Here is a 23,538-nt window from a genome sequence, read left to right on the forward strand (position 1 = left end):
TCCTGTGGCAGCGCATTCCACAAATACATATTTTTTAAATGATGCCCCATTTTTAATGGTCCTCTTAAATCTTTCTGTTCTCATTTTAAACCTATGCCCTCTAGTTCTTGATTCCCCAACGCTGAGAAAAAGAATGAATGCTTTCACTATATCTATGCCCCTCGTGATTGTATATATCTAATCCCTTGCTCCAACAAAACATCAGAACTGATTTAAGATTAATGGTTTAGCAGCTAGTGTAATGCTATTACAGTACCAGTGATCAGGATTCAACTCCTTCCAATGTCAATAAGGAGTCTTGTACATTCTTCCCATGACTATGTGGGCTTCCCCTGAGTGCTCCAGTTTCCTCTCACATTCCAAAGACACACGGGCTTAGGATTAGCAAGTTGCGGGCATTCATTTGTAAGTTATGGCGCTGGAAGCTTGGCAACCCTTGCAGGCTGCCCCCCCCCCCAGTACATCCTCAGACTGTGTTGGTCATTGACGCAAACAATGCATTTCACTGTACTGTGCCCACTTGATAAGGTGCACCAGCTCGTTGATGCAAATATCTAATCAGCCGATCATGTCACAGCAACTTAATGTGGAAAAGCAAGCAGATATGGCCACGAGGTTCAGTTTAATTGTTCAGACTAAACATTGGAATATGGAAGAAATGTGATCTAAGTGACATTGGCTGTGGAATGATTGTGGTGCCAGATGGGGTGGTTTAAGTATCTCAGAAATTGATGATCTCCTGAGATTTCCATGCACAGAAGTCTCTAGAGTTTACAGAGAATAGTGCAAAAGCAAAAAAGATCCAATGAGCAGTAGTTCCGTAAGCAAAAACGCCAGAGGTCAGAGGAGAAGGGCCAGACTGGTTCAAGCTGACAGGAAGGCAACAGTAATTCAAATAATCATGCACTACAGCAGTAGTGTACAGACGTGCATCTCTGAATGCACAACACATTGAACCTTGAAGCAGATGGACCAGAGCAGTAGAAGGCCATGAACATTCACTCAGTGGCCATTCTATTCTAATAAAGTGGCCAATGAGTGTATATTCCAATGTACATGTGACAAATGAAGCTAATCTTTAATCTTTTAGAATTATCTGGGGGACAATTACACCAACCAATGAATTTGCTTTCCAGTTGTGCGCAGAATAGTGCACCTACAGATAAACACTGTGGGTAAAACCTTTGCTTTCATGCTTTTAAATGCGAAGACATTTAAAATTAAATGTATCTGAAATAATGAAGATGCATACAAGACATCGATATATATTCAAATTATTCACACTTGTCAAAGTGTGACAAGCAAAGGGCAGCACAGTTAACTAGTGATTAATGCAAAGTTCTGACAGTGCTGGCTGCTCAGGGTTCAATTCCACAACTGTCTGCAAGGAGTTTGACGTTCTCGCCATGACCACATGGCTTCCCTCCCACACTCCAAAGACCCAGTTAGTAGGTGAATTTGGATTTAATTGGGCAGCGTGGCCTCATTCCTCCAGAAGGGCCTGTTACTGTACTATTGAATGTTTCCGATTAAATGTGTTTTCTGGGATTACACCCAGTGCAGCATGGTTAAAAAGGAAAATAAAATCACTTCACATCAAATTTACATAGTCATGTCCAAAGTGAATATAGTAGTAGAGTTTATAATGGAATTACTAAAGAGAGAACAGGACGTACAGCTTTGTAAATAAAGAACAAATTAAGCCAGTACATTTTGATCTGATTATTCTCAGTCTCTCTCCCAGCAAGGGGATAGTGCAGACTTTCACATCGTGTTCTATAATGAACACCAGGACTTTCTTACTATGTGTCCCTGAAATGCATTGCATTTGTTCATTGAAGATGCAAGAGAGTTACTTACTTCTGTATCATGCAAATTATGAGCTAAATTAAGATGTGGTTAAACTCTTCTTGTACTTGGTGGCCATCTTATATGGGTATATCCAGAAATTTTCCATAAACTGCACACTTCAAAAATCATAATGGGAGCAGAGGACGTCTTGAAAAGCTTTGACATGGTAACATGGGTGGGATTGTTCAGTTCTTTCCTTCAACTCACCACTTTACCTCACTGCTGGCAACAGTAGAGGCTGTTACAATATGGACATTTAAGAAACCGATGGATGTAAAAAAAATTGAGTATCATGGGCTGTGTAGGAGGAAAGAGATAGATTGACTGTGCTGGAGGTCCACAATAATGTGGGACGAAGGGCCTGTACTGTGGAAATGGTGCTGGAATGTGTGGCAAAACTTGTGGGCTGTCAAATCTGTATCTGAATCAAAATCTGTGCTGTACTGTCATCTGTAACACATACAAAACACTGGAGGAACTCAGCAGGCCAGGCAGCATTTATGAAAAGGAATAAACTTATACTTATACTTATACTGTCGCCAAACAATTGATACTAGAACGTACAATCATCATAGCGATATTTGATTCTGCGCTTCCCACTTCCTGAATTACATCCAATGTTTCAGGCAGAAACCCTTCACCTGGAAAGGAAGAGGGCAGAAGCCATAATATTCTCCTTTTCGTTCCAGTCCAGATGAAGGGTCTTGGCCCAAAACGTCTATTCCTTTCCGTAGATGTTGCCTGACCTGCTGAGTTACTCTGGACTTCCAGCATCTGCAGAATCTCTTGTGTTTATTATGTAATGTCCTCCGTTCTATGATCTATCTGACATGAGGAAAGTTTAAAGTATTTCTTGGTTGAACCTTTTCCTACAAAATTTCCTTTCATTTGCCTCACTCATTGAGGAAAATAAAAGTTGTGGAAGTTTTACTTTGACAAATACAAGCTATTTTTTTTTGAGATTGACAAGGACTTGACAGGAGCCTGGGAATAAACTCCAGTCAATGGCGAACTAGCTCAAAACAAACCCCCACAATGCGCTGGAGGAACTCAGCAGGTCAGTCAGCATCAGTTGAAAAGATTAGTCGACGTTTCGGGCCGAAACCCTTCGTCAGGACTGAAGGAAGAACTTTGGGGAGGGTTTGAAGAATGCTGATAGTTGAAAAAAACAGTAATTTTAAAGACAAAGGGGTGGGGGGAGGGGAAGCAGGGAGGTGATTGGCAGGAGAACAATGCGAAGTAGTAGAAGGAGGCGGAACTATGAGGGAGGTGAGGTGAAATAGGGATAGAGGAAGAGAGGGGGAGGGAATTACCGGAAGTTGGAGAATTCTATGTTCATATCAAGGGGCTGGAGACTACCTAGATGGTATATGAGGTGTTGCTCCTCCAACCTGAGTTTAGCCTCATCATGGCAGTAGAGGAGGCCATGTATAGACATATCTGAATGGGAATGGGAAGCAGAGTTGAAGTGGGTGGCTACCAGGAGATCCATCTCCAAAATAATATCACTGCGACACACGTTATTTCATTTTATTTAGAGATACAGCATAGAATAAGTTTTCTCAGTCCTTCGAGTCACACAGCCCAGCAACCTTTGACAACCCACATTTAACCCTAATCTAATCGCAGGACAATTTAAAATGAGCAATTAACCCACCCAATAGATCTTGGAGGGATTCCGTGGACCTGGAGGAAACTCATGCACACCACAGAGAGAATATGCAGAGACTCCTCACAGACGAGGCTGGGACTGAACTTCAAAATCCAACACCCCGAGTTGTGGGTGTCACAAATTTCTCTTAACAATTTTAGACAACCTCATTCAGTTAGACCCTCCGCCATCTAATTTTGTTGGACACGACCACTATCTGCTCTGTGGTATAATTATAGCACCTCATAAATAATAAGGTGTATGAACAGAACAGAAGAAGAGAAGTGAAAGTTGCTGTCTGTTCCTGGCTGCTCGCTTTTGCTACACCCACCAGAAAGCAGATATTCCACCTGATTATTTAAAATGGAGACAAGGAGCGGGTCACATCTTCAGCAATGATAGTGAAATTACGTTTTCCATCCTGCCACAACCAATTTTCCTCAGTGTTGTATGTAGTGGCATGTATGTACTCTGATAATAAATATTACTTTGATCTTTGAACTTTGATTAACAACGCAGTACTGAATCATACAGCCCAGAAACGTGCCCTTCAGACTGTCTAGTTTCTGCTGACCATCGAGGACCTGTTTACCTATTCTCCCCAGATCTTGCGCAGCTGCCCCTAGATTCTGCCACTCAATTACACACTGGGAATGTTTGAGAGTGGCCAACGAACCTACTAAAGCAACACACACAAAATGCTGAAGAAACTAAGTGAGTCAGTCAGCATCTATGGAGGGGATTGCACAGTTGATGTTTTGGTCTGAGATCCTTCATCAGGACTGCTGAAGGGGACCCCGGTAGCGTAGTGGTTAGCATGACACTACTATACATCAGGGTTTTCCCAAATTCGAGTTTAATTCCAGCATCGTTTAGTAAGAAGTCTCGGTACGTCCTCACCACAGAATATGGGGATTTTCTCAGGTCTTCTAGTTTCCTCCTTCAGCCCACAGTCCAACGGTGTACCAGTTAGGTTAATTAGTCATTGTAAATTGTCCCATGATTAGATTAGGGTTAATCAGATTTGTCAGCAGGGATTGCTGGGGTGGTGTGGCTCAAAGGGCCGTGATGGCCTACTTCACACTGTGACACTAACTAACTAACCATAGATAGATAGACAGGCAGACAGACAAAATGTAAACTGTTGATTTCCCTTCATAGATGCTGCATGGCTTGCTGTGTGCCTCCAGTATTCTATGTGCATTGCTCAAGATTCCCAACATCTACTGAATCTCTTGCGTAACACATTAATGTGCAGCCTTTAGATGTGGGAGGAACCCGGAGCGTTCAGAAGAAACCTAGAGACAGTGAGAACATGCGAACTCCACACAAATAACACTGGAGTCAGATTGAACCCAGGTTGAGTCACAGAGCTGTGGCCAGTATTGAAACAGGCCCTTTGGTTCAATGCATTCATGCGAACCAAGTTCCCTTCCAGAGACAGTCTTATTTACTTGCTTTTGACCCACACGTACCTGTCTAAATGTCTCTTAACCACTGTACTTATCCCCACCACTAAACCCATCTTCAGACTATAAGGCATAGGAGAAAATTAGGCCATTTGGCTTATTGAGTCTGTTCCACCAATCGATCATGACTTATTTATTTTCCCTCTCAACCCCATTCTCCTGCCTTCTCCTCGCAATCTTTGATGTCCTTACTAATCGAGAGCCTATCAACCTTTGCTTTAAATATATCCGATGACTTGGCCTGTCGCTGGCAATAAATTCCACAGATTCACCACACTCTGGCTCAGAGTTAGCGTCCTGATGAAGGGCTTTAGCCCAAAACATTGACTCTTTATCCTCTCTATAGAGGCTGCCTGACCTGCTGAGTTCTTCCAGCATTTTGTGTGTGTTGCTCTGGATTTCCAGCATCTGCAGAATCTCTTGTGTTCATGAGGTAATACTGATGGTTCATTCTCCGTTCAGAAATCTGATGGTGGAGGGGAAGCTGCTATTCCTAAAATGTTGACTGTGTGTCTTCAGGCTCCTACACTTCCTCTTTGAAGGTAGTAATGAGAAGTGGGATTGTCTTCAGTGATGAGTGCCCTAAATGACAGATGCTGCCTTTTTCAGGCATCACCTTTTGGAGGCATGCTGGACGCTGGGGAGGCTAGTGCCCATGATGGAGCTGGCTGAGTTTACAACTTTCTGCAGCTCTTTCTGATCCTGGGTGGTGGCTCCTCCATACCAGACAGTGATGTAACCAGTTAGAATGCTTTGTAGAAATCTGTAGAAATTGCTAGTCTTTGATAACCTCAAGATTTCAATGTACTTACTTTTCTTTATTTCCCCCCCTCAATGTACTTACATTTGGAAGTTAGATTTAGCATCGATGCCGCAAAGACAACAAATTTCATGACATATGCTGGTGGTATTAATCCTGATTCTGATCTGTCTAAATGGCAGGCAAACAAAACCTTTTCACTGTATCTCGGTACATGTGACAATAAACCAATACTGATACCTCTACAGATATCTGATCACAGAAACAATCAGTCAGTGCAGTGCAGTACTGAAGGCACACATACAAAAGCATTTCACCAAAGCAAAGAAATAGCCCCTTCAGGCCATCTAGTCCATTCAAACTATTAATCTGCCTAGTCCCATCAACCATAGCCCTCCATGCACCTCCCATCCATGTATCTATCCAATTTCCTTTAAATACTGAAATTGAACCAGCACCACCACTTCCACTGGCAGCTCGTTCCACACTCACCAGCCTCTGAGTGAAGAAGATCCCCCTCATGTTCCTACTAGACATTTCACCTTTCACCCTTAACCTATGACCTTGAGTTTCAGTCCGAACCACCCAACCCCAGTGGAAAAGACCGGCTTTATTTACCCTATATATACCTTTAATAATTTTGTACACCTCTATCAAATCTCCCCTCATTCTCCTACGCATTAGGAAATGTGATGATTATGATGAATACAGATATCTGACTACAGGAATAGCCTGTCAATGCAGTGCGGTACTGAAGGAAAGGCACTATCAGAGGCACTACTGCTTGGAAAAGTTGAAGGCCCTTCTACTTCTCAGGTGGATACTGAAGACTGCATTGCCCCAGACCAAGCAAGAGAGTTTTCTCCAAGTGAAAACCAAAAAGAAAACTGCAGATGACAGAAATTAGATTATGATTATCAGATTATGAGGAAACGCAGTCCTCTTTTATTGTCATTTAGTCATGCATGCATTAAGAAATGATATAATTTGTTCCTCCAGAATGATATCACAGAAACACAAGACAAACCAAGACTAAAAAAAACTGACAAAATCCACAATTATAACATATAGTTACAATAGTGCAAAGCAATACCATAATTTGATGAAGAACAGACCATGGGCACGGTAAAAAAAAAGATAATCTATGATCTAAAGATCTAAGATCTAAAAAAAAATGAGATAAAAGCAGAAAAAGCTAGAAATTGTTAGCAAGTGGGCCATGTCTATGGGGGAGGGGGGAAGAAGCAGAGTTGACGAATAATCTTTAACATGAGACTTTGACTCTGTTTCTCTTTCCACAGATGCAGCACAATTTGTTGAGTATTTCCAGCATTTTCTGCCTTTGAGTTTTCCCCCAGTGTCTCAGCTGGTATGTATCTCACAGTTAAAGTCACCAAATGAAAAGCTGTTCTTTATTTCATTGTTATTTTTTGGAGGGGGAGGCCTGCTCCATACAAACTCTCTGCTGCATACCAAGAGTGGTCTCAACTCAAACCTCCAACGGAATGATCATCGGACTCAACGTTTAATTATAGGTCGTACACACAAAATGCTGGATGAACTCAGCAGGCCAGGCAGCATCTATGGAAAAGAGCAAACAGGCAACGTTTTGGGCTGAAACTCTTCGACAGGACACCTTTAAGTCTTTAATTTTGTTTCCTCTCAGCTTCATACTGGACAAATGGATGCTTCTTCCTGTACCCCCGTGTTGCCACAGGTGTCAAGCCCATGCTCTGCAAAGTTAAAACTGGCAGATGCCACTATTAAGACCGACAAATACCACACTCTATTCTGTATTCTGGGTTCAAGAAGGGTGCAAGGGTGTAAAAGTGAACAGGAAGACCAGCAAAAACAAGTTGACATTGGAATTCCATTCAACACTGAATATAGAACATAAAACAGTAGAGCCACATCACACCCATCAGCCCACAATGTTGTGCTGGCTTTCTAATCTGCTCAAAGATCAAACTAACCTTAACCCTTGCCTCCCACATAGCTCCACACACAAAATGCTGAAGGAATTCAACAGGCCAGGCACCATCTATGGACACGAGTTTAGTCGGCGCTTCGAGCCGAGACTGCTCATCAGTTCTGATGAAGAGTCTCGGCCTGAAATGCCTACTATTTACTCTTTAAGATTACTCTCCCTTCTATTAGCCATTTCTGCCCTAGGAAAACGTCTCTGGCCATCCACTCAATCTCTACCTTAAATTTCAAAGCAAATTTATTATCAAAGTATATATATGTCACCATATAAAATCCTGAGAGTCATTTTTGTAAGGCATTCACAGTAGAACAAAAAAATACACCTTATCATCTTGTTCACCTCTATCAAGTCAATTTTCATCCTCAAGTATGTCAGACCGATAGGTGCTTTGGAGACACCTACATCCATTTGCCCATCATTGCCCACCTCTCCTCATCCCACCTATCACCTACCAACACCTGTCTCATCCCTCCCCCCTCCCACCTCCTTACACTGGCTATCTCCTTTCTGCAGGCTCAGCCCTGCTGCAGTGTCACGCTCCAAAATGTCAACTGTCCCTTTGATGCTCAACCTGTTGAATTACTCCAAAGGTTTATGCTTTTGCTAATGGATTTTTGTTGGTTAACTTATGTCAAGGAATACGAAAATGAAGCTGGTGAAGAGAGTTAGGGTTTAAGCTGCCACGGATGAATTGGCTAACCTGGAAGAGATAACAGGCCTTGTCCTAATCCTGATCCAAGGAATCCACTGAATAAATTCAAAAATTATAGCAGGAGAAATGTTAAAATTTTAATCAGGAGTGAAATAAGGAAGTTTGTAATAATCAGGAAATATCTTCCTTAAAAATGCAACAAATTGAAAATTCCAAAACTATGATTTTTATTACTGGTGTCAAGGAATATGAAATAAAGGCTATTAAATTGATAGAGTCTGATCATGTTCTATTGCACATGACTTATCACATTGAAACGTACCTGATACTGAAAGGCCTGGATTGTATGGACATGGATAGGATGTTTCCATTAGATCAACAGCTCTGAGGTAATGTTGCAGCTCTAGAAAACCCTAGTTAGACCACATTCGGAATGTTGTAATCAGTTCTGGTCGCCTCATTATAGGAAGGATGTGGAAACTTCAGAGAGGCGGCAAAGGAGATTTACCAAGATGCTGCCTGGATTAGAGATCATGTCATATGAGGAAAGGTTGAGCAAGCTTGGGCTTCTCTCTTTGGAGCAAAGGAGGGTGTGAGGTGACTTGATAGAGGTGTACAAGATGATAAAAGGCATAGATCATGTGAATAGCCAGAGACATTTTTCCCCAGGGCAGAAATCAGAAATAAGATTGGGCATAATTTTAAGGAATTGGAGCAGAGTATAGGAAGGACATCAGAGGTAATCTTTTTTTTACACAGAGAGTGGTGGGTACATGGAATTCCCTGCCGGGGTGATGGTAGAGGCAGATACTTTAGAGACATGTACATTGCTGTGCAAAAGTCTTAGGCACATATATATAGCTAGGGTACCTAAGACCTTTGCACAGTACTGTATTTATGAAGCGGAGAGTGAGTTAGTAAATCTAGCAGGAGCAAAGGAAGTTGGGAATGGTGAGGCTGTGGGCAGGCGGCAAAGAACATGTGCCGGGGTTTGGGGGAGTGTGGGGGAGATTAGCAAGGATGCAAACCCACCAAGCCCTGAGAAACCAGGCAAGGTAATTTGATTCCAAACAATTGGTTTACTAACCATCACAGAATGTCTTTCTAGTGCTTCCTGCTCCCTCCCCTCTTCCCAACCATGATTCCCTTCTCCCTGCCCCTTTCCCACTCTCAGTCCACAATAGAGACCCATATCAGAAACAAGTTTATCATCACTCACATATGTCATAAAATTTGGTTTTTTTTGTGGCAACAGTACAGTGCTATACACAGAATTACTACAGTACTGTGCAAAAATCTTAGGCACCCTCGCACTTCGATAGGTACATATGTGGATGATAGAAAAATGGAGGACTATGCAGGAGGGAATGGTTAAATGGTTGACACTACGTCGTGGGCCAACGTGCCTGTACTGTGCTGTAATAGCCTATGGTCTAGTGGGAGAGTCTCGGATGCAAAGCCACAGCCTTAGAATATAGGGATCTCTTTAGAACAGAGATGAGGAGGAATCTCTTCAGTCACAGGGTGTTGAGTCTGTGGAATTCATTGCCACAACGGGCTGCGGAGGCCAAGTCTTCAGGTGTATTTAAGGCAGATTGATTGACTCTATGTTGGTAGGGGGTGTAACAGCTGTGGGGAGTAGGTAGAAATAAGGAGTTGGAAAAAAAAAAGACACTCCATTGAGCAAATGGCCTAATTCTGCTCCTATATCTTATAGTCTATAACTAAATGTTTGAATAAGCTCAACAGCCTCTTATTCTCGTCTTGATTTTGAGATCTTATACAACCTGCAGTCAGCTCCGAACACACACTGTACAGTGATGAATGAAGCAGATTCATTATTACTGCTGTCACTCCAGACTTGCCTCAACATTGAAGCCAACAAAACAGAGTCCATTACTTGTTAACTTCAAACAACCACTCTTCAGACTGATCACAGTGCTGCTCAGAATTTGAAAGTATTCTTGCTTTAATGAAAGATAGAGAAAATTAAAAAATAGGTTTAATAATTACATCTGTGCCCAAGATCTGCAATGTTATTCCCTTGAGCGAGTTCATTACAACAAGGATTTTAAAAAATAGAAAAGGTATACTTTTGATTCAATAGAACATGTCAGCATGTTACAGTTCGAGAAAAAAATAAGATCTCTTTTGACATTAGTGTTGAAAGCATTAAGCAAGAACTCTGATAGAGATGTTCAATCACTTGAAAGGTTATGATTGGGTAAATAACAATAAGTTGATTCGACTGGTCAGGAAAATAGTACAGAGACGACACAGATTTAGGATAATTACGAAAAGAGTTAAGGGGAGATTGGGAGTAGCATAGTTGTTGGTTAAATCATGCAATTCCCTGTTGCAAGCTGTTGCTGAAAGGGCAGCAATAAATTACTTTTGGAAGGAATTAGGTGATTTCTTACAGGAGAGGGAAATTAAATGTGAGGAAGAGGAGTTGAACTAAAGCAAAGCGTTAGTCATAATTCATGGATTAAATGGCATATTAAACATTGTAACAACATTAATACTTTCCAAATTCCCAATTTGATGTCCCAGAATTATTAGAGAAACAATTAGGTTATGAGGTACACTTGTACACCTGCTCTTCAATACAAATATCTATCAGCCAATCATGTGCCAGCAACTCAATGTATAAAAGCATGCAGACATGGTCAAGAGATTCCGTTGTTGTTCAGACCAAACATTGGAATGGAGAAGAAATGTGATCTAAGTGACTTTGACTGCGAAATGAGTTTTGGTGCCTGATGAGGTGGTTTGAGTATCTCAGGATATGCTGATCTCCTGGAATTTTCATGAACAAGAGTTTCTCGCGTTTACAGAGACTGGTATGAAAAGCAAAAAAAAACACAGTGAGCGGCAGTTCTGTTGACAAAAATGCCTTGTTAATGAGAGGACGGAGGAGAATGGCCAGACTGGTTTAAGCAGACAGGAAGGCGTCAGTAACTCAAGTAACCATGCTTTAGAACAGTGGTGTGCAGAAGAGCATCCCAACACGTCGAACCTCGGAGTGAGTGGGTTACAACAGCAGAAGGCCATGAACATACACTCAGTAGCCACTTTATTAAGTACAGAAGGTACCTAATAAAGTGGCCACTGAGTGCAGATCCTGGACAACACCAACACCTACGCCAGGATGCTGTTCATCGACTATAGCTCAGCACTCAATACCATCATTCCCACAATCCTGATTGAGAAGTTGCAGAACCTGGCCCTCTACATCTCCAGACTTGCCTCGATTGGACCCTCGACTTCCTAACCAGAAGACCAAAATCTATGTGGATTGGTGATAATATATCCTCCTCACTGACGATCAACACTGGAGTACCCCGGATTAATAAATAATAATATAATAAATAAATAAATGTGTGTAAATGAAATAATTAAGCCCAGTGGCCACACATTTTAATTCCACATCCCATTCCCATTCTGATATGTCTATCCACGGCCTCCTCTACTGTAAAGATGAAGCCACACTCGAGTTGGAGGAACAACACCTTATATTCCGTCTGGGTAACCTCCAACCTGATGGCATGAACATTGACTTCTCAAACTTCCGCTAATGCCCCACCTCCTTCTCGTACCCCATCTGTTATTTATTTATGTACACACATTCTTTTTCTCTCTCTCCTTTTTCTCCTTCTGACCCTCTCACCATACCCCTTGCCCATCCTCTGGGCTTTTTCCCCCCTCCCCCTTTTCTTTCTCCCTAGGCCTCCTGTCCCATGATCCTCTCGTATCCCTTTTGCCAATCACCTGTCCAGCTCTCGGCTCCATCCCTCCCCCTCCTGTCATCTCCTATCATTTTGGATCTCCCCTTCCCCCTCCCCCTCCCACTTTCAAATCTCTTACTAGCTCTTCTTTCAGTTAGTCCTGACGAAGGGTCTCGGCCCGAAACATCAACTGTACCTCTTCCTAGAGATGCTGCCTGGCCTGCTGCATTCACCAGCAACTTTTATGTGTGTTGCTTGAACTTCCAGCATCTGCAGATTTCCTCGTGTTTGCGTCTTTGAGGATCTAACCTGGTCCCAATATATCTATGTAGTTATAAAGAAGGCAAGACAGCGGCTATACTTTATTAGGTGTTTGAAGAGATTTGGCATGTCAACAAATACACTGACAAACTTCTACAGTTGTGCCATGAAGAGCATTCTGACAGGCTGCATCACTGTCTAGTATGGAGAGGCTACTAAACAGGACTGAAAGTAGCTGCAGAAGGTTGTAAATATAGTCAGCTGCATCTTGGGTACTATCCTACAAAGTACCCAGGACATCTTTAGGGAGCGGTGTTTCAGAAAGGCAGCGTCCATTACTAAAGACCTCCAGCACCCAAGGCATGCCCTTCTCTCACTGTTGCCATCAGGTAGGAGGTACAGAAGCCTGAAGGCACACACTCAGCAATTCAGGAACAGCTTCCTCCCCTCTGCCATCCAAATCCTAAATGAGTATTGAATCTTTGGACACTACCTCACCTTTTTTTTTAATTTTCTTTTTAATGTACAGTATTTCTGGTTTTGCATGTTTTTTTAATCTATTCAATATACGTAATTGATTTACTTGTTTATTTATTATTATTATTTTTATTTTTTCTCTGCTAGATTATGTATTGCATTGAACTGCTGCTGCTAAGTTAACAAATAAATTTCACGTCGCATGCCGGTGATAATAAACCTGATTCTGATTCTGATTCTGAAATGTATCTCTGCTGTTTCTCAGACCCTAATCCACACCTTCCCCTCTCTTGAGTTGGCGATTCCAAAGCTCTCTTGGTTAACCATCCATAGAGTGATAAAGCACTACAGCAAAACAAAAGGCCCTTCAGCCCATCCAGTCTGTGCCAAACTGTTATTCTGCCTAGTTCCGTTGATTCACATTTGGACCACATTTCTGATTCTGAAATGTTTAAGGGGAACATGGGGGGGAACTCCTTCACTCAGAGGTGATGAGAGTGTGAAGCAAGCTGCCAGCAAAAATGGTGGATGCAGGGTCAATTGCAACGCTTACGAGAAGTTTGGATAGGCACATAAATGGGCGAAGTACGGAGGTCTATGGCCCATGTGCAAATTGATGGGATTAAGCAGAATAACCGTTTGACATGGATTAGATGGGCCGAAGGGCTTGTTTCTGTACTATAGAGTTCTATGATGCTACAATTCTAGAGCAATATGTTCGTCTGAGATCTCACATTAGATGTCTACCATCTTGGCAAGGTTTTAGTCAACAACTTCAGTAACACCTCACGCGCCTTACTGTTCACCTTCCTGCTCAGACGCTATTTGGCCTACTTGCTTTGAGAACCTGCATGTTTTCTTTAAATTTCAGGTATCCAGCAGCAATATTTTGCTCTCAACCAATCGCATGCTCAGTATATTTCTTTAATTGATGAGGGAAGAGTGGGTTAGGGAGCAGATTTAGTTCAGTAATATGCCAATGACATGTTTCAAGTTCTGTTTCTGGCATTTCTCACTTATATTCTGCCTTTACTGTTCTAAGCCTGCACTACTCCCTGTTACTATTGATGGTGAGGACCTGGATGTGGTGAGGGCCTACAAGTACTTGGGATGCAACTGGATGACAGACTTGAGTGGAGCACTAACACAGAGGGTGTGTACAAGAAGGGCCAGAGTCGCCTCTACTTCCTGAGGAGACTGAGGTCCTTTGGAGCATGCAGGCCTCTCCTTCACATGCTCTACCAGTCTGTTGCCACCAGTACAATCCTCTGTGTGGTGGTGTGCTGGGGCAATGGCATCAACCCGGGTGATGTCAACCAACTCAATAAACTGATTAGAAAGGCTGGCTCTGTTATAGGAGTCAAGCTGGACACACTAGAGTCTGTAGTAGAACAAAGGACCCTACGGAAAATCCTGGCAATTTTGGACAATATTATTCACCCTCTGTATGCCACCTTAGCTGAATAGAGAAGCACTTTTAGTAATAGACTAAGAGAACTGTACTGCTCCAAGGAACGCTATATGAGATTATTCTTCCCCTTGGCTATTAGATGCTATAATGAATCAACCTTTCGCCAGGGGAGTGATGACCCCCTCCTTTTGGACTGTTTGAGGTAACTTATTTTTTATTCTTTCTTACTTTTCTTCTAATATTTGCGTATTTGTATATTTGGGCACTTGTAATGTTTCTGTTACACTGTAATTTCCTTTGGGATCAATAAAGAATCTATCTGCTTGTCTATCTTTACCTTTCACCTCCTCAGGACAACCCAACTTTCCTTACAGCCATTAAAACACTTCAGAAGAATGTTCACTGTTGTAGGAGACTTGCCAGCCTGTCTGTGCACAGGAAGCTCCTGTGCACAGGCAGCCATGCAAAAAAAACATCAAATAATTTGACATATAAGACCAGAAGATATAGGAGCAGAATTAGGCCATTTGGCCCATTGGGTCTGCTCCGCCATTTCATCATGGCTGATCCAATTTTCCTCTCAGCCCCAACCTCCTGCCTTCTCCCCATTTCCCTTCATGCCCTGACCAATCAAGAATCTATCCATATCTGCCTTAAATATACATAAAGACTTGGCCTCCATAGCTGCCTGTGATGAAGGATTGCACATATTGTCTGTGGTCATAGGACAAATATTGGCCAAGACTTGAGAAAGAATTTACTCTCTCATCAACTAAACTACTTTCTTTGATCCAAATGAGGAGAAAAGGCCCCAGCTTGACAACCATATGAAAGCACAAAACGACACAAAGAAGACATTGATTGAAAGACAAATGCTGTTCAGCACATAGGGGATTAAAAATAAAACCTAAAAATTTTCAGAACAGTGCCACGGAAACTTTTAAGACCATAGATATAGGAGCAGAATTGAGCTATTCAGTCCATCAAGCCTGCTCCACCACTTGTCCATAGTTGATTTATTTTCAACCCTCTTCTGCCATCTTCTCTCCTTTAACCCTTAACTCTTATATCATAAATTTTATGTCCCTTTTGCTGAAAGGCCTGAATAAAATGGACATGGAAGGGATGTTTCCATTAGCAGGAGAACCCAGGATCTGAGGGCCCAGCCTCAGAATAAAGGGAATTGTGTGAAAACATGGTAAGTTTTAGGAGTTATTTATTTATTTATTTATTTATTGAGATACAGCACAGAATAGGCCCTTCTGGCCCTTCAAGTAATGCCACCCATCAATCACCCGATTTAATCCTAGCCTTATCCAGGACAATTTATAATAACCAACTGGTATGTCTTTGCACTGTGGGGGGAAACAGAAGCACCCAGAGGAAATCCATGCAGTCACAGGTACAAACTCCTTACAGCCAGTGGCGGGAATCGAACCCAGGTCGCCTGTACTGTAAAGCCTTGCGCCAACCACTACGCCACTGTGCCACCCAGGCTTACAAGGGTAATTGAAAAAAAGGAGGAAATTCTTCAGGCAGCAGATAGAGAATCTGCAGAATCCATTTCCACGGGGAGTTCTGAAGGCCAGGTCATTGGTATTCAGGGCAGACATTTATAGGTTCTTGAGTGCTAAGGGGGGAGGAGTTCAGGGTTCATTAGATTATTAGACATAGAGCAGAATTAGACGATTTGTCCCATTCACTCTGCTCCTTGGTCTCTCAGCCCCATTCTCCTGTCTTCTCCCCACAATCTTTGATGCAGTTACTAATCAAGGACCCATCAAACTCTGCTTTAAATATACCCAGTGACTTCACCACCACAGCTCTCTATGGCAACGAATTCCACAGATTCGCCACCTTCTGGCTGAAGAGGTACCTCCTCATCTCTGTTCTAAAGGGATATCCTTCAGTTCTGGGGGTGCACCTTTTGGTTCTAGACTCCCCATTGTAAAAAACATCCTCTCCACATGCATCCTATCTAGGCCTCTCAATATTCGATAGGTTTCAACGAGACTCCCCCCTCATTCTACAGGACCAGCATCAAATGCTCCTCATACCTCAAACGCTTCATTCTCAGGGTCATTCCTGTAAACCTCCTCTGGACCCTCTCCAATGTCAGTATATGCTCCGAGATATGGGGCGCAAAACTGCTCATTATACCTCCACATTATGGGAAGAAGGCAGGGGAATGGTGTTGAGAAATAAAATCAGTCAAGATTGATTAATGGGGGAGCAGAGTCGATGGGCTGAATGACCTTATTCTGCTCGTATATCGCACCCTCATCGAAAGAGCAGACACGTCTTTGCTTCACGGCTCATTCCAATGAAGGAACTTCTTACAATGCACATCTCCCCCAGTTCAGCACGCAAGGTGCTGGAGGTCAGGCAGAATCCATGGAGAGGATTAAACAGTTGACGTTTTGAGCTGAGAGCCTTCATCGGAACTGATGAAGTACTCTCCCTCAGTACTGCACGCTGGTTGGTGTCTGGAATATAAAGGGACACATACGAGCAGACACGTATACACGTGACAAATAGACAGCTACAAACACACTGATGCAATCTGGCATTATCACTTATGTACTCAGTCTCAGAAAAATACATCCTTTAAACACTTAATCCACCTCATGTTTACTTTAAACACTTAAACTACCTCATGTTTTCACACAGTTACGTGTCGCTCTAACTTGTGTTTCTTTCAGCCTAAAGACTCATGCGCCATTCCTCCCCTCCCCTCCTCCTTTCCCATCATTTGGAAACAATTTCAACAGCTTACAAAACAGCAGGTCAGGCAGGAAGGGAATAAGCAGTCCACATTTCATCAAGACCCGCCCGAAACGTCGACTGTTTATTCTTCTCCATAGGCACCGTCTGACCTGTTGAGTTCCTTCAGCATTTCGGGTGCGTGTTACCCTGGGTCTCCAGCATCTGCAGAATCTCTTGTGTTTAAGATCAACAGCTTAAATAACAAAACTGCAGGCGGGTATTTTCAATTAAATTAACTGGAAAAGCTCAGTATAAAAGCTCAAATCTTGCTTGTCAAAAAGGATTTTTACTACAATTTAACCCTATTAAAGCCTCACAATAATTTCCTGTCTGTGTTCTTTCCTCCCCAGGTGAAAAATCTCCCATTCCAGTCAGTGGTGAATTGATTGATGGCGCGGTGTAATCTCCGAGCTCGGGGCTTGCTGATGGCTCTCTTGCCGGGTTTGAAACAGGACAGCTCATTGATTAGGATTTGAATTAATCACTCTATTAGTCAACACGGACTCAGTATATTAAAAAAAAAAGAACCGCTCGGGAGAATGAGAGCAAGAAAACTGATAAAGGGCAGTGACAAATACACAATTAGAGTGAATGAGTCATTTATATTAACAAGGATCTAAGCTTTGCATTTATATTTCTATAAATGAGCATCAAACAGCATATCATAGCGGCTTAAAGTATAATTGCTCCGCTAAGCGTTTCACAACAGTAAATAAATAACTTGTTTTATTCTTCTACACAGAGTTTTGACATACACGGTGTGTCATTTTCCTTAAGGGAGCTGGTATAGCAACTGCACAGAATATAACGTAGCACGTAATCAAATGCACATAGTGCTGAATACATATCCACAAATAGTATATGGATATGACATAGATCACATTCAGGATATCGATGAGCATGTGGTCATACTGATGAACGGATATAGATACACACTGGATATTAATTGTGACTCTTGTAGACCATTACACAGTTTATCAATAACATGCCAGGCTAAAATCAACAGGATAGAACAGGCTCAATGGACCAAATTCTATTTCTATACCTTCTATACCTTGGTCTCCTCCAAGAGCCCAGTCATGGTTTGGAGGCTTGTGTGCCTCGATGACCCAGAGAGTCATGCCGGCTGGAGTCAGGGCTTTACGCTTTGGCTCTTGGTAGGGTCACCCATGCCAAACAGGTCAAAGGGTAGAGGCCAGACTAGGCGTCGTCCACTGGTCCTCCAGGTTCGGGGGTTCAGCTCAGGGCTGACAACCCTGACTGGTCAAACAAAACTGTCACAGAATCCTTCTACATCTGAGTGTGCCGGTATTCCTGAGTCTTCATGACTTGCATGATTGACCGTAGTGAAAACTGAGAGGAAGCTACTGACATGATGAAGGAAGCCCAGAACACCGCCGGAGACAGAGGACCCTCACTGCTACCCTAAACACCAGCAACTAATCTACTGGGCTAAAATTTTACATTGGATTTTATAAATATAAAAGATGCTAACTGACTCTAAGCAAACGCAACCTGGAGATGTAGAACGTATAGGACGGTGGATGTGGATGGTTGGAATGCGTAAAATGTCTATCATCAGAGACAGATGATAAAGGTACAGGATGTCCCGCGTCCGATAAGTGCAGACTCATGATCAATGTACAAACGCAGACTCGTGTGTATTGGACCTGCTGGGAGATGGTCAGCGAATAGGATGTCCTCTTTAGTAAGTGCAGATTGATGGCGAAAGCCTTGGTTGCTCCCTGTGTACATATGAAAGATGCTACTGGTTCAGGACGCTGTCACACATATACCTAGAGACTCTCTCTTTCTTTCTTTCTTTCTTTCTCTCTCTCTCTCTCTCTCTCTCTCACACACACACACACACACACACACGCACGCACGCACACAAAGTGCAACAACACAGATTAGACAGAACACTGCTACTTAACCAGGCCTTCACTCGGATCTTCACCTCCCCCTCCTGGGGTTCGGGCATCGCTTTCCTGTTCACCCTGAGCTTGTTCAGCCCCCCGAAGCCGGCCAGGATGACGGCTCGGATCTCTTTGGTGTCTCCCAGCCCGCTGCCCCTCTCTTTGCCCGCATCTTTCTCGATCATGTGCTCCGTCTCCTCGCTCTTGTCCAGCCCTTCGTTAGCCATAAAGCAGAGTGGCGGAGATTGCCCAAAACACAGGGGGTGGAGGGCGGGGTGGGGAGAGGGTGCTGGCTGTGTCTCTGCTGCAGACGGTGTGAGTCTACCCTGAACTTGAGCATCGATTGAAACCTAGCGCTGGCGCAGACAGGCAGACCCAGTCGTAATGCGCAGTATATAACACGCGATCAGAAGCTTCTGTCGTCGCTGTGAAGGTGATCTGTACACAGCGGAGAACCATATTCAACATAGAATGGGCTGTGGCAAGCAGATTGACTTAACGTGCACTAAAGTAATTATAGTTTTTTGTTCATTTTTGTCGTATGTTTGTTAGAATTTGTGCAGTATTAACTTCTGTAATTCATGTTTGTAATATACCGCGGGGCTGCTGCACAAAATCAAATTTTCAATGCAGCGTTCATCCATTTTCACGCCCTGTGCATGTATGCCCATAACAATAAACTTGAACTTGACAATTCGGAGGTTCTATTACATTGATGAGAGGTCTCAGCCCAAAACGTCTACTCCTTATTTCATTCTATAGACAATGCCTGACTTGCTGAGTTTCTCCAATATTTTCTGTGTGTGTTGCTCTGGATTTCCAGCATCTGCAGAATCTCTTGTGTTTATGTTTCACTTACGTTGTGTGTCTGATGCCCGTGTGCCATGTAATTGTGCAAATGTCAATAAACTTGACTTTAACTTTGACTTTGAAACTTAGCTTGAACAAATATGCGGTAATAATAAGGTACAACGATGGAATCACAAAGCAGGCACACCATTATCTCTACTTCCTTAGAAGCTGAAGGAGATCGACTTAGTTACTTACTGCCTGTTATGTCGCTGGCACTTAGGGCAGCAATGAAGGTCCTCCATCTCTGTCTGTCCTTGGCCGTATTCTGTATTGTGCCCCAGGTGTGGTTCAGGGTCCTCATTTCTGCCTCTGTGCTATGGTGCCAAGTTGCTTTTGGTGCCCCGCATCTCCTCTTCCCTTCAGAGGTCCAAAGAAGTGCTTCCTTGATGATGGAGCTGGCTTCCCTTCTCAGCATGTGCCCAACCCATCTCCAGCGGTTCCTCCTGACGATTGTGACCATGTCCTCTCCATGACACTGGAGGAGTAGGGTGTGGTTTGACATTCGGCATGCACCAAATATCTATCTTCCACTGGTGGACTGTTGAAAGTGTCGCGACTGGCTCCGTCATCGTCTGGTATGGTCACTAAGACAGCTATGCTGATGCAAAAAGCATTATATGAGGTCATTCTTACCCTCACCCATTAGGCTCTACGACGATTCAACCTATAGTCGGGGATGTGGTGACCCCCACCTCTTAGACTGTTTGAGGTATCTTATTTTTTATTCATTTTTTATTTCTCTTCTAATATTTGTATATCTGTCCACTGGGAATGCTACAGTGACACTGTAATTTCCTCTGAGATCAATAAAGAATCTATCTAACTATCTACCTATTCTGAAGCAGAAGACCACAAGAGGCTGCGGACAGTAGTGGACATAGCCCAGGCTATCACAAGGACAGCCCTCCCCACCTCAGGAAGGTGATGTCTATCATCAAGGGCGATCCCAACCTTCTAGGTCATGGTCTGTGCCTCTACTCACTGGAATTCAGGAGAATGAGGAGCGACCTCATTGAAACCTATTGAATGTTGAAGGCTTCGATGGAGCGGATGTGAAGAGTATATTTCTTATGGTGGGGAAGTCTAAGACCAGAGAACACAGCTCAGAGTGGAGGAATTTCCTATTAGAAAGGAGATTAGGAGGAACTTCTTTAGCAAGAGAGTGGTGAATCTGTGGAATTCATTGCTACAGGCAGCTCTGGTGGCCAAGTCATTGGGTATATACATTTAAGGCAGAGGTTGATAGGTTCTTGATTAGTCAGGGCATGAAGGGATACAGGGAGAAAACAGGAGATTGGGACTGAGACGGCAAATGGATCAGCCCATGATTGAATGGTGGAGCAGACTCAATGGGCCAAATGGCCTAGTTCTGCTCCTATATCTTATGGTCTTATGGTCAGGCTCTCTTCTTGCTGCTATTGTCCGGCTGGAGGTATAGAAACTTAATGTCCCATATCATCATGATCAGAAGCAGTTACTTTCCTACAGCCATAATGTTCCTGAACTGACCACCTCTTGCACCATCATGGACTTGTCTCTGATTGTGGCTTTTTTTCTTTTTTTTATCTAAAGTCTTGATTTTGACAATCTTTTGTTTCACCATGGATTTAATTTATATATAATTTATGTACATTTTTATTGTGTTTGTTGTCTGTACCAATACGTCTGTGATGCTGCTGTGAATAAGTTTTTTATTGTACCTGTATCTCTCTGTACTTGTGCACAAGACAATAAACTCAAATTGAATGCTTGTTATTTGCCCAGATAACTGCAGCTTCAACCCTATGCCTGATAAACATTCCACTCGATTGGCATCTCCTCCATTGTTGAGTGTGAAGACTCAATGTTCTAGAAGCCCTCAACATCAGATTTCTGAATGGTCTATAAACTCATGAACACCACCTCACTTTTCCTGTTTTGTACTAATTCTTATTGTATCTATTATTGTAACTTACAGTTTTTTGTCTTGCACTGTACTACTGCCACAAAAGAACTAATTTTGTGATGATGTTTCTGTGATTCTGATTGGTTTCTCACCCTGGAAAGCTGTTGAAAAAGAGGAATACGCCACCAACTTCAAAAAGAAGACCTTGCCATCAATAACCATAGGACCATAAGCATTCAGTACTTTGCAAAAAGGTAGGCTAGGGTGCCTAAGGCTTTTGCACAGTGCTGTAGTAATTTTATGTATTGCACTGTACTGCTGCAAAGAAAAAAACAAATTTCATGACATGTATGAGTGATGATAAACCTCATTCTGATATGGGTCTCTATGGTAGACTGAGAGAGGGAAAGGGGCAGGGGTAGAGGAATCATGGTTGGGAAAAGGGAAGGGGAGAGGGGAGGAAATGATAAGTACCAGAGAGACGTTCTTTCATGATCAATAAACCAAAGTTTCTGTACAGTAGAGCAAACACAAGGCTCTGAATGGCCTATATCACCTTCTACTTCAACAGAGGAAGTTCCAAGCAGTCATTTCCAACAGCTGAAGAATGCCAAATCAGAGGAGAATTACTTCAAGACAAGAGATTGTCTGTTTCAAGTATGAGAAGAGGAGTGATTTCCTTAGAACTCACTCTTTAAAACTTTGAATTTCTGTACTTCCAGTGGCTTAGTTACTGGATGCAGTGGAGACTGGTCACTAAAGCAGCCTGGGAATGTGGTAATTAGGCTGAAACATGGATGAGGCATCAAATCAGCCTTGATTTTACTAAATGGCGAGGTGAACCTGATGGGCACAGGACCTGCACTTGCTTTTCTTCTTAGATTCTCTGATCTTTCATTTACTCTCAAATTTCCTACACACTCTTCCTCATCCTCTCTGTTGAAATTCCTTCTGGATTTTCCCAAACTCCTTCCCTGCTGCTGAAGTCTCAGATGCCCCCTGTTACCTCCTGTATTAGCCAATCCAGTACTCTTCCCTCTGGCCATTCTGCTTCAAGCCATCAATTTATATCCACCCAAAATTTTGTGATACATTCCTTTAATGCAATAAAACATCACACAGTTATTTGTTAGATGGACAATCAAACTAAATTTGACACTATTTCACACATGGAGAAAGCAGGTTGGAATTGATCTATCTACACCAGAAGGTAGAGGGTGGTGGGGTGAAGATATATCTCTACCAAAGGAGATGCAAGATGCTCCTTCCATCCGCTAGCCTATAGTTCACCCTTGAGCAAGGTGTAGCACCTGCTTAGCCCAGGATCAGGGTCACACAAAGCCATGGGAGCAGGTGGTTGCTGGTCATATGAGCAGCTTGTGCATATCACAAGTTCTGGTATTGTGACTATTGATGCCAGGCAGACAGTCTCTGAAGTGTTTTGGTAACACCCGTCTTGTAAAGACATTGCCCAGAAGAAGCTAGTGGCAAATGACTTCTGTAGAAAAGTTTCACCAAGAACAATCATGGTCATGGAAAGACCATGACTGCCCATGTCATACAACACCTCTCATAATGAGAAGACTCCAAAAGATGTAGGTTTGACCAGACTTCTCTGTGCGTGGGTAAAAGCAAATTGCACAGAATTATAATCAGATATTCAACTTTATTTCAGTGTAGATGAATTTTGGAACTAGGCCATTTACTGGTTTGGGATATTCCTGTTCAGTGTTGTGTTGGCTGAGTACAAACTACAAGAACATTCCCATTGAAAAATTCCTTAGCAAACAAGATTATGAGGGTTATAGACAGATGTATAGCAGGCCTTTTCCACCGAGGTTGGGTGAGACTGAAACTAGAGGTCATGGGTTA

The 23,538-nt window shown here is 42.7% G+C and overlaps 1 protein-coding gene across 1 annotated transcript in view; it reads right to left on the bottom strand.

The window, feature by feature from the left end:
- The window catches only part of vat1l (vesicle amine transport 1-like), a 195,018-nt gene extending 175,740 nt beyond the window's left edge, over positions 1–19,278 (bottom strand). The window contains exon 1 of the mRNA XM_063067511.1: positions 18,948–19,278. Within this exon, the coding sequence (XP_062923581.1) occupies positions 18,948–19,156 (209 nt within the window). The 5' untranslated portion in view covers positions 19,157–19,278. The remainder of the gene's footprint in view (positions 1–18,947) is intronic.
- Positions 19,279–23,538: the final 4,260 nt, after the last annotated feature.

Source organism: Mobula hypostoma, chromosome 14, assembly GCF_963921235.1.
Source record: "Mobula hypostoma chromosome 14, sMobHyp1.1, whole genome shotgun sequence".
NCBI lineage: Eukaryota > Metazoa > Chordata > Chondrichthyes > Myliobatiformes > Myliobatidae > Mobula > Mobula hypostoma.